The 12,049-nt window shown below is 40.7% G+C and overlaps 2 protein-coding genes across 2 annotated transcripts in view; both read left to right on the top strand.

The window, feature by feature from the left end:
- The first annotated feature begins 1,366 nt into the window (after nt 1-1,366).
- Nucleotides 1,367-4,117, top strand: LOC306841233 (putative C-type lectin domain family 20 member A). The gene is made up of 4 exons (XM_079371013.1): nt 1,367-1,978; nt 2,733-3,083; nt 3,201-3,292; nt 3,484-4,117. The coding sequence occupies exons 1-4, from the start codon at nt 1,660-1,662 to the stop codon at nt 3,616-3,618; spliced, it is 897 nt and encodes a 298-aa protein (XP_079227139.1). The 5' UTR covers nt 1,367-1,659; the 3' UTR covers nt 3,619-4,117.
- A 4,047-nt stretch (nt 4,118-8,164) lies between these two features.
- LOC306841230 (C-type mannose receptor 2-like) overlaps nt 8,165-12,049 on the top strand; it is a 51,885-nt gene continuing 48,000 nt past the window's right edge. Inside the window, exons 1-3 of the mRNA XM_079371009.1 lie at nt 8,165-8,470; nt 9,630-9,864; nt 11,449-11,820. Of these exons, the coding sequence (XP_079227135.1) occupies nt 9,747-9,864; nt 11,449-11,820 (490 nt within the window). The 5' untranslated portion in view covers nt 8,165-8,470; nt 9,630-9,746. The remainder of the gene's footprint in view (nt 8,471-9,629; nt 9,865-11,448; nt 11,821-12,049) is intronic.

Below are 12,049 nucleotides of genomic sequence, written 5' to 3'. Positions count from 1 at the left end.
GCCTTCTAATCATTTCCATCGCTGCAACACCTGTTGGTTTGACCTGATAACTGATCTCATATCTGGTAAAGCCAGCACTTCAACATAGCATGTTTCCTTAATGTTTGATCATACAGTGAGGTCACTTTATCTTTTCCTTAAGTAGATATCTTACTGATCAATCCTTTAATGTTAAAATAAAGTTGATATATTTCAGCATGTTGCAACGCTGAGGAAAGTATTCAGAACAAGTATCTATAAATCAGGTTCTGACTTTACAATCCTTTAATGTTGATTCGTTCGTGCAGCTGGGATAAGGAGCTGGTGTTGAATGTCTTTAGATTTGCATATCAGTGTCTCTGATTAGTAGAGAGTCTTGATTATCTTATTCAGTCCACAGAGCACCAAGATGAAGGAGAAGTTCTTGCTGGGTCTCTTGTGTCTCTCAGGTCAGTAAACTCTGTTTAAAAATACCTGCTTAATATGTTACAATCCACAATGTCTTCAGTAATTAAGTGTTTTAAGAGGTGGTCTTTATAATTACATTGGCTGGTCTGAAAAACAAGTTAAACAGAAATTGTATTAAAAGCAAAATCAATTGATGTGAGAGCTACAGTAAGACTTGGCCATGAAGCAAAAGGCCTTACAGTTCTGTTTAAAATCAAAGTTTGACAGTACACTGAGGCCACGCCCTTTTGTGTAGAATCATGCAGAGCACAAAGGGAGATCTTAAACATGTCTAGAATAGACTGATGCTGAGTTTACAATGATCTGATGAACATGGTGTCAAGATGCATCTTCAAATAGGAACCCAGTAATTATTTAAACATTCAAAAAGGATGGCAGACTTCCTGTTGTGTTTTGAATAATGGTGCCAGGAAATCTTATATAAGTCCTGACATGTTTTATGTGCATACAAATTGTTATGCATATAGTTGAAATGTAAAAAGGGATCCCTTTTAGAAAGGTCAAAAGAGATGCGACGAGACATGAAGGTTTGTCCACACGCCATGGCCACGTCATTTAAAGAAAAAAGGTGAAGAGCACAAGCTGAGGTCTACAACTTGTCTAGAATACACTGACACTGAGTTTACGATGATTGGATAAATATAGATATATATATATATATATATAATGCTTAAGGGCGGCTGAGGCTCAGTGGGTAGAGTCATCGTCTAAACCGGAAGGTCGAGCGTTCGATTCCCAGCTCCTGCGATGTGTCCTTGGGCAAGACACTTAACCATTAATTGCTCCCCCTGCTCTGTCAGGGTGTATGCAGTTCGCTGCTCCTGTGCAGTGTACAAGATACACTGTGTGTGTGTGTGTGTGTATATATATATATTTATATATATATATATATATATATATATATATATATATTCACCAGCATAACTAACTCAGCGAGGATTCATGTGTCGCTGCATTGATGCAACTAAACGACCCACTTTAGTGAGCCAGACTTGTCGAAAAAGGCAAAAACACAGTTGAATCTTGTTGACAACTGTATCTCCACATAAACAGAAACTTTGTACATGAATAGTTGTGTTAAAGCAGCTTTTTATCATTAATGTTGTAGGTGCAGCAGAGCACCTGTTTATTTACTGCTTACTGTATGTTCTCCTCACAGGCTGGAACATCTCCTCATGCCTTCCCTTTCAGTACCACTATGTAGCTGAGCCTATGACTTGGACTGAAGCTCAGACCCACTGCAGACAGAAGTACACAGACCTGGCCACTGTTGAAAACACTGAAGAAGTGGAACAACTGAAATCCACAGTTCCATCTCTGCTCGGTGATCATTCTGTCTGGATCGGTCTGTACAGTAAAATCCAGTGGAAATGGTCAGATGGCTACACAGGGAGTGGGGCTGATTACAGGAACTGGAAACCAGGAACAGAACCCAACTTTTGGGGCAATCAACTCTGTGTTTCCATTCATGTTGATGGAGTATGGTCAGATTCCGACTGCTTTGGGAGATTACCATTTATCTGTTACACAGGTAAGAGAGAGAGAAAAAGGGGCACGTCCAGACTTTTTTGCTTTGATTGACACAACTTGTGCACTGATTGATGGAGGAGTGGGATGGAGTATTAGTGCACAGAAATGAGAGGAGTGTAATCTCTCCTTTAAAAGAAGGTCCAATGTTATTCCATTCTCTAGAGCTAAAATCTGATTCAGGGATGATTCATTAGGATACACGTAGGAGAGAGAGGTCTGTCTCCACCCCATCCTCCTCCCTAGACTTTGACTTTCGACTTTTTATTTTATCGTCCCCGAGGGGAAATTCTTTTTCACCAGTATACAGTTTTAAGGGCAGCGTGCTGACAGAGGGTGAACACAGGGAGAGATACATGTGGGACATGAGTCAATGTGCACCAAGGTTCCCATGTCACAGAAACAGAAGCTTCAGTGTTTAGCCAGCTCTGCATCGGTCATGAAACCTTTCTGTCCTCTAACTTCTCTTCATTTTTCAAAAGGAACTCGGATATTAAAAGCGTCTACCTTCTCTGCTCAAAACCAAAACAGTCAATTCAGGACCAGAATCAAAAGTTAGAAGGAGGACATACTGGCTGCTGCTTTGTTATCAGAGAAGCCAGCACTTTAACGCAGTATGTTTCCTTAATGTCTGATCAGAGAGGGAGGTCACTTAATGATTTAATTTATTAGATATCTGACATATTGTTCTTTAAGAGCAGTTCACTAAACATTTGACTTGGATCAATCATTTCCTTTTTTCCTAACTGTAACTGCAGGGAATCAACAGGATCCTGACTTTGTTTATGTCAGTGACAGTCAGACTTGGTCCAACGCTCAGAAGCACTGCAGGGAGAACTTCATAGACCTGGCCACTGTGAGGAGCTACAATGAGAACCAGAAGATCCAGAGCTTGATGCCAACAGGAAGATGGGCTTGGATTGGTTTGTACAGAGATCCTGACATCAACTGGTCCAATGGGAGTCTCTCCAAGTACACAAGCTGGAAAAACAGTCCAACTCCATTAGGCTCCATGAGTGTGGCTTGTGGAGCTGCGCTGTTGCCAAAAGTAGGACAATGGATTTTGTCAGACTGCAAAACTAAATACCCGTTCATTTGCTACAGCTCAGGTAAGTGATGAACTGACTTTCACTTAAAGAGATTGCAGCATTAGATGATCATTTGTAATTTATTATAATGAAGCAGTAACTGAACAGCACAGTTTCTTCTTTGTTTCTGTGTGACAGTAAAACAGCAGGTGATCAAGATCAGGATGAAGCCAGAGGACTCCACTGTGGATCTGAATGACCCTGCTGTGAAAGCACAGATCCTGAAAAAGGTGAGTCTCCAAACCTTTTTAGAAAACTTTGAATGGTTGTCCAAGTGAGTGATGGGGGAATGTTTTTCTTCATTTGTGTGTTTGACTGTGTTTCTATCCTGTTAGCCTGCCAGGTGAAACTCATTCAAGCTTCCAACAACAATACAGATTGAAGAAAAAGTTTAGAAATGGTTTCCCTATGTATCTTTCAGTTCCAGGACCGGCCGAAGGAGAATGGACTGAGTGGAGTCACCCTGAAGTGGAGAGAGCAGCCTGATGGGAAAGTTTTCCACGAGGAGAAGAAAATGTCAAAGAAGAAAAGACTGAGCTGTGAAAGTGAACTATAGCTGTACAGTCTGTAATTAGAGATGGGACAGATCTAATCTAATATCATTATCAATAACTCAAGACCTACCTTTTTAGTCTGGCTTTAACTGAGTCTCATGTTATCTCATTCAGTGAAATCTATTTACATATTATATTATATTTATCTACACAGTTGTGTGGCACATTGCTGTGCTATATTTTTTCTATATTATAGATCATATCGTTGTCTCTTTGTTTTACTGGTTTTACTAGTCATTCAAGTTGTTATGCTAATCCTGCAGTCAGTTGTGTGTTCATGTATTTTGATTATCTATGCACAGGTTTGTGAACCTTCAATAAGAATGTTTTGCATTGATTATGTTGTAAATGTTTCCTGGTTTTGGATCACATGACCTGTCAGGTGACCTCAGGGGGTTTACATGTGGTGCATTTGTCTTTTCACTTGTTCATGTCTGATGAAGGGCGAGGGCCAGAAACGTTACACGAGGTAATATTTCCATTAAATTGTATTTAATTCAAGCAGCTGCTGGTGTGCAGACGTTGTCTTTTTTCCTACTAAAATTAAATACTCAGCTATTGGTACATTTAGTAAAAAAAGTTATATTTAAATCAAACCTACTGCCATTCACAATTTAACCGGGTTATGATATTTAAAAAAGGAATGATTTGGTGAACGAAAAAGAGTCGCCCTGTTTTCTGTCAATACTTCAAACAAGATAAATGGAGAAAATAAATGATCGCCCTCTTAAATGCAAAATCAAACATTAAACTATCATACAAAAGAAAATATTGTCCTCCTTCAAAGAAAAAAAAAGAAAATGCTAATCCTGGAAGAGCTTCCTTAATCCAATTTAGCTCCATGGGAAACGGCTCAGAAACTTAAAAACAACAAAAAAAAATCCTCAAAAAAGTGGGGAAAAAAGGTCCATGAGTTTTGCACCCATCGGTCCAGCAGCCTAACTCCCCTCCTTATCCTGGGTGATGCAGGAGTCCTTTGTCTTTACGGTCCTCCAAAACCCATGCAGCTCACTCATATGGAGGAGGAAACACCGCACCACACAAAAACAAACTCCAGAAACACCTTTTCTTTCCCTCTCTCCTCTGCTCCCTTCCCTGTCTAAACCAAACAAAAGAAAATCCCCACAAACATTTTCCCCTCTCCCTTTGTTCTCATTAGGCCACGCCCCCTACACACCTGTGTCTCCCCAGCTGACCAGGTCACATGACCAGTCGACAGGTAATCTCAGTTTCCTCTGAACTGAGATTAAAACAAACGTACAAGTCTGAGAGGGCTGCAGGACTTTAAGCTTGTTTTCCGTCCTTGTACCTGTGAATAGGATTTCACAAAAAGTGCAACACCGCCCTCTTGTGTTTGCATGATTCTCATGTTACAAAATTCACAAGGGTTTTTTGCAATTCTACATTCCACAGAGAGAATATTATCGTCTGTGAAGAGAGTCATTGTGAGAAAAAAAAGAGAGTAACAAAAAAGAGTAACAAATCATCTTTTTGAAAGTCACCATTTCTCTATGACCTGGAGCTCAGGGTGGCTTCAGAAGCTGCCTGTGAAGTTGTCAACATACTTTGTGATAACACAGTTTTTGAAATCATAAAATCTCTCTGGGATTTTAATTAGAATATCATTAGATATGAAGTATCAATGAGTAACGACTCTTTTTTTGTTCATAAAACCTCAGATCAACAATCACTGTGTGAGGAAGACAGACAGATTGCATAAATATTAAGGGTGGGACTTGATAAAAAAAAGTGGTAGTTTAGTCCAGCAATAAAAATCTTCCTCTATTTTTTTTTGACAGGGCTGAAGTTTAGGTGGAATTACTCTGACAGCCAAATCCTGAAGGACTGCTGGCACTTCAACCAGAGCACTGTTAAAGAGGCCAGAAGAGGGCACCTGTCAAACATCATTGAGTCAAATAATGTCACTGCAAGGGCTCTCATTACTCCTTCTGCATCTGACCCATCTGATCCGGTTCCTTGCTCAGCTGTGTTTGAGTTGTTTGAGCCTGTGTCTCTGAAGGCTTTAGAGGATGTGGTTGGCCAGATTAAGCCATCAGGCTCTCCCTGTGACACTGTCCCGCCTCACTTTTTAAAGAGGTGTTCCCTAGTATAGGGCAGTCGGTTCTGACCATTATTAACAGCAGTTTGTCTTCTGGTGTTGTCCCCCAAAGTTTTAAACACGCTGTGGTGCAGCCTCTGCTTAAGGAACCTGGCCTTGATCGTTGTGAGATAGATAGATAGATACTTTATTGATCCCGAGGGAAATTCAAGGCATCCAGTAGCAGTATGCAGACAGGCAGGACACAAGACATTAGTTACAGTACACACCCGCTGTCCTCCCTCCCCTCAGTATACAATAATCCCCCAAACAAGATTTAGCAGCCCCTATGTGACTAAGAGTAAACATAATTACAAGTTAAGCCTGTGCAGTTAGCAGTAGCATTAGACTTAAACTTATATAGCATAATGTACATAACCTGTGAAGCAGAGAAAAACATGTGCTGATTAATAGAGACCTGTAAACAGTTAAAGAGCCTTAGAAACAAAGTGCTGACCTTCTAGAAACTAGTTACATGTGCATGTACAGAGGTGTTTGAGGTAGTGCCAGAGGTGTGAGTACAGCCATTAAACAGTCAATGCAGGGATGCAGACTGGGCCAATAAAGTGCTCAGCAACATAAAGGAGCAGTGATTAGCATTAAGTGTCCAAAACAATAAGGTGAAACCAGGAGTGATTAGGGTGATTGCCGTTAAAGTACCCAACTATTGAGGAGCAGATTAGCATTAAGTGTCAAAGACAATAGAGTGAAACTTGACCTAGTTAGGGTGATCATGTCAACCATTACAGATGTAGCATAACACAACAGTAGGATGAAACCAGACACGATTAGGGTGATTATCATAAAAGTGACCAGTGCTCAGTAAGGTGACTATCAATATGCATTAAAGTGTCCAACTGGGGGCTGACTCTGAGGTCAGCAGGGCAGATGAGGAGTGAGAACAAAAAGGAAAAAAAAGTGAAAAATGAGTCCAGGGTTCACCGTGTGTTTCATCCCTGCCGTGACAGTGAAGTGTTGTACAGTCTTATGGCGTATAGGGGGACAAAAGAGTTGTTGAGTCTGTCCGTGGAGCACGACTGTGACAGCAGTCTGTCACTGAACATGCTCCTCTGCCTGGTGAAGGTGCTGTGCAGAAGGTGGTGTGTGTTGTACATGATGGAGAGCATTTTGTCCAGAGTCCTCCTCTCCACCACTGTCACCAGTGAGTCCAGCTCTGTACCCACCACAGAGCCGGCCCTCCTCACCAGTCTGTCCAGGCGTGCTGCGTCCCTCTTCTTGCAGCTTCCTCCCCAGCACACCACTGGGTAGAAGAGGACGCTGGACACCACAGACTGGTAGAACATCTGCAGCAGCTTTTTGCAGATGTTGAAGGACCCCAGTCTTCTCAGAAAGTACAGACGACTCTGTCCCTTCCTGCAGGTAGTGTCCATGTTAGGCTACCAGTCCAGCTTGTCATCCAGTTGCAGCCCCAGATACCCGTAGGTCCTGACCACCTCCACGTTGACCCCCCCGATGGAAACAGGTTCTAGATGTGGTTCGTTCCTTCGGAAGTCCACCACCATCTCTTTGGTCTTGGAGGTGTTTAGCTGCAGATGGTTGGCACTGCACCATGTCACAAAGTCCTCGATCAGGCTCCTGTACTCCTCCTCCTGTCCATCCCTGACACAACCAACTATCGCAGTGTCGTCCGAGTATTTCTGCATGTGGCAGAGCTCAGAGTTATACTGGAAGTCAGAGGTGAACAGGACGGGGGAGAGCACGGTCCCCTGTGGTGCTCCGTTGCTGCTGACCACAGTGTCAGATGTGCAGTCCTTCAGTCTGACATACTGTGGTCTCTCTGTGAGTTAGTCTGTGATCCACCTCACCAGGTGCGAGTCCACCCTCATCTCGGTCGCAACGCCCAATAACTTGACAGCCTCCCTTACTTTCGGTGTTCACCACCAGGTTTGGGGATTGCTGTTATGACCACAGAACCACAGACCTTGCAGCCACAGCTCAGAGCAGCTGCTTTGACATTGGAGGTGGAGACCATGGTCCACTTGGGCTCAATGTCTCCTGCCTCCCCCAGGATCTGTGACAAGCTCGTCCGGTTGTGGGAGTTGAAGGCCTCACTAACAGAGGGTTCAGCATCGGAGAATATCTAGATATTTACATGGGAATCGTTCCAGACATTCTCCTGAACTAGTCTTTCACATATACTCCTCACAAATGGAAATCGACAGCCCCTTCCAGAGTTTTTCAGGAGATTTCCGTATACGTGAAACGGGCATATGATAGAGCAAGCTGATCTATGGTTGAAAAAGAAAGCATTGAATTGCAATTATTCAATAAAAGATACTATAAATAATTGTACATAAAAGGTAGGAGGTAAGATTAATGTATTTAGTCACTCCAGTTTGGTGTCAGATTCACCTCTTATTGGATCCCCAGTGTAAAGAAAAATAGGAAAAATGAATATTTACACAAAAAGTTTGCCAGAAATTAAAAAAAAAACAACAAAAAATAAATATTAGTTTGTCAACACCAACCTGTCAATTTATTTTGGAAAAATATTAAAATATTTGTTTAGAAAGGGGGATCCATCAGTTAAGGGGTTCTGGGGGTCTCCCGCATAATTTTATTTTGACAGATTTCTTTCCCTGCATTGTGCTTGATATTATACACCAATTTATGCTCTTGTGATTTTATCTTTTGAGTCTCTTCTGTCATATCTTTTGGTGTTCAGACACATTATCACATAGATGTTGGATGTATTGACCTCTCACAGCGAGAAGAAAGACAACACTGAACCTGAGGTGAGCAGTCATTTGACTGTCTGAGATATGCATACTCATTTGCATTCTTCTTTTTGCATTTCATCATAAGTAAAACAGATATAAAGATTTTAAGGATATTAGGTATTTAGGATTATTCCAATGACTTCCAGATCATATAAAAAACATTTACTCATCTACAGATCAATTTTTATTGAATTCTTTATTCTCTAAAAACACAGTCCAGTTAAACCTCACACTTGGATCGTCTTGTTCTACTTACAGGGTCATTTGAATTTCTCCTGACACAATGAAGGTGACATCACTTTGTTAATAATTTCAAAGTTAAATTCAGGCAAATGTCGAAGCCAGAACGATGACTCTGGTTTTTGTTTACCGGAAGAAGAGTTTAAATACAGCACACAAACAACCCCTTACATCAGACTAACTTTTATTTCCTTGTTTCTTATCAAACACTTTTTTATAAGCTTGAGTGATAGAGGACGGCACACATCAGGTTTGATAATAAAGCACTTTATCAAACCACAAAATTCTCAAGTTGACCAAAGTGCTATAAAACCAAAAGAAATAAAATTCAATAAAATTAAAAGAACCTGCAAACAAATTCTAAACTGCCCAAAAATTAAATGTGAGAATATAAGGAACAAGAGAAAAAATTGAATCCATGAACAGAATAATTTAAAATATTTGCTGGACAACATCAAATACTGGATAGATAGAGGAGCTGAGTAAAGTTGAATTGAAGGCCATCGAGAAGTAATGTGTCCTTGGCAGTGATAAAACAATAAAATACTAATTAACTGAGCAGATTGTCTGTGGATGGGAAGTCCTGCTCCAAAGCCAGCAGAGTTTTGATCTTCAAATATTTCTGCTTTCTAATCACTTCCATCGCTGCAACACCTGTTGCTTTGACCTGATAACTGCTCTCACAAACCCAGGGGCTTCCAAAACGGCCTTCAAAGCAACTCCTTTCTCTGGTCCAAACAAATCCAGACCATTCAGGACCAGAATCTAAAGTTAGAAGGACATACTGGCTGCTGCATTGTTATCATAGAAGCCAGCACTTCAACACAGCATGTTTCCTTCATGATCACAGAGGAAGAGAGCGTCATCGTGTCACTCACTACACAGCTCACTGATTGATCCTTTAATGTTTAAATAAAGTTGATTATTTCCACAGGTGACAGCGCTGAGGAAAGTTTGCAGAACAAGTGGCAAAGTATCTATAAATCAGGTGCTAACTTTACAACAAGGCCATTGGTTCGTTTGTGCTGCTGGGATAAGGAGCAGGTGTTGAATGTCCTTAGATTTGCATATCAGTGTCTCTGATATCAGTAGAGTCTTGATTGTCTTATTCAGTTCACAGAGCACCAAGATGAAGGAGAAGTTCTTGCTGGGTCTCTTGTGTCTCTCAGGTCAGTAAACTCTGTTTAATTATAACTGCTCATTATGTTACAATCCAAAATGTCTTCAGTAATTAAGTGTTTTAAGAGGTGGTCTTAATGATGACTTTGGCTGGTCTGAAAAAAACGTGATGAATTCAATAAAAAGAAAAATCAGTTAGTGTTTTTTACGAGCAGGGGCGGATCGAGAGGGGTGGCATGGTATCTTGCTTTTCAGCCTCCCTCTGCTGCTCTTTCTCTCCTGTAACTCTGACAAAAGTTAATGTGGCAGGAAAGGATGAAGTCTCAGCCTTCATTTTCCCCCCTCAAAAATGTTGCCAAAAACCCCCACCTCTAAGATAATGTTTGTTCCTCATCAACATGACTCGGGTCCTGTTTTTAGTGAGCCTAGGTTGTTTTGAATCAGCAGCAGGCTTCTATGTGATTCAGACAGACAGCTGCAGATGAAAAATAGAGGCTGAAGAAAGAGAGGACAGAGACTAGAAGTAGACTGCTCCAGGTACAAACTGAGGACACTGTGTGTGCATTAACTGTAGTCCAGGCTATTTAAAAATGTATTCAATAGTAGACCTAATATCACCATAAACTCATGGTAACATAAAATATATAAACTTATTCTCTTACTCTAATCATTACATGTTCAATGATAGCCTGACAGGTTTGCATAGGATGTGAGGTCATCTAAATTTATTTAAAATCATTAAAATGAGGATGTAAATAAGTTGACCTGAGTGCATTAAGATATCAAAGCAGAGGTTAACTTTAGAGATCATTTCACTGGAAGGACCTTAAATCCCCTACTGAGGTTCAAGACCCTCAAAAAGCAGCACTTTAAATTCAAGCTAATTATAGTAAATATTACTAATCATTAAGAAGAGGAGTGTGTGGTCAGATGATGTCATCAGTTTATTCATCATCATATAGTGAGTGATATATATTTTTATTTTACATACTAACACCTAGCCTATATGTTTAAGACTTCACTCTTCATAGAAGTAATGAGCACTATGTTGTGTATATGTGTGTTTTTAGTTATTTATATCTGACACTGTCTTGTATCAGAAATGATTTCTGATAACAAGCTGTTTGATTGTGAATGATGAACTAATCAGACAGAATTGTTACTAACTTCCTGACATCTGTCTCCAGTGAGCTGACTGAGAGGAGTGTAGAGATTCTCATGTCTGGACCCAAACAAACAAGAACAGCAAACTTACATTTTCAGAGCTGTTCAGAAATGTCAATCAATGTCTAGATAGAAATCATTGCTCACTGGTTAGATTACTTACATTGACTCTCTAAGCAGCAGTGTATGATATCTTCTGATTAATTCAGCCTTTATTTCTGACACCCTGTAAAACCTCTATGGATTTTTCTTTAGATCCTCCCTTTGTTTATTATCCAGTGTTGTTGCCTTTTTTGAACTGTAATTGTTGAAGAAGCCAGTGTACATATTATTTTAGTTTGACAACTGTATCTCCACATAAACAGAAACTTTGTACATGAATAGTTGTGTAAAGCAGCTTTTTATCATTAATGTTGTAGGTGCAGCAGAGCACCTGTTTATTTACTGCTTTCTGTGTGTTCTCCTCACAGGCTGGAACATCTCCTCATGCCTTCCCTTTCAGTACCACTATGTAGCTGAGCCTATGACTTGGGCTGAAGCTCAGACCCACTGCAGACAGAAGTACACAGACCTGGCCACTGTTGAAAACTATGAAGAAGTGCAACAACTGAAATCCACAGTTCCATCTCTGCTCGGTGAACATTCTGTCTGGATCGGTCTGTACAGTAAGATCCAGTGGAAATGGTCAGATGGCTACACAGGGAGTGGGGCTGATTACAGGAACTGGGTACCTGGAACAGAACCCAACTTTTGGGGCAATCAACTCTGTGTTTCCATTCATGTTGATGGAGTATGGTCAGATTCCGACTGCTTTGGGAGATTACCATTTATCTGTTACACAGGTAAGAGAGAGAGAAACAGGGGTATGTTCAGACTTTTTTGCTTTGATTGGCACAACTTGTGCACTGATTGATGAAGGAGTGGGATGGAGTATTAGTGCACAGAAATGATAGGACTGTAATCTCTCCTTTAAAAGAAGGTCCAATGTTATTCCATTCTCTAGAGCTAAAGTCTGATTCAGGGATGATTCATTAGGATACACGTTAGGAGAGAGAGGCCTGTCTCCACCCC

Source organism: Symphodus melops (genome assembly GCF_947650265.1).
Source record: "Symphodus melops genome assembly, chromosome: 20".
In the NCBI taxonomy this organism is placed as follows: domain Eukaryota; kingdom Metazoa; phylum Chordata; class Actinopteri; order Labriformes; family Labridae; genus Symphodus; species Symphodus melops.
This window is presented reverse-complemented; position numbering and strand designations above follow the sequence as displayed.

What these genes read in the sequence shown, in the direction of transcription:
- LOC306841233 (XM_079371013.1), top strand. Translation starts at nt 1,660, where the DNA reads ATGACTTGGACTGAAGCTCAGACCCACTGCAGACAGAAGTACACAGAC. An exon ending in ACCATTTATCTGTTACACAG is followed by an intron (nt 1,979 to 2,732) that starts GTAAGAGAGAGA and finishes CTGTAACTGCAG; the next exon opens with GGAATCAACAGGATCCTGAC. An exon ending in AAGCACAGATCCTGAAAAAG is followed by an intron (nt 3,293 to 3,483) that starts GTGAGTCTCCAA and finishes TGTATCTTTCAG; the next exon opens with TTCCAGGACCGGCCGAAGGA.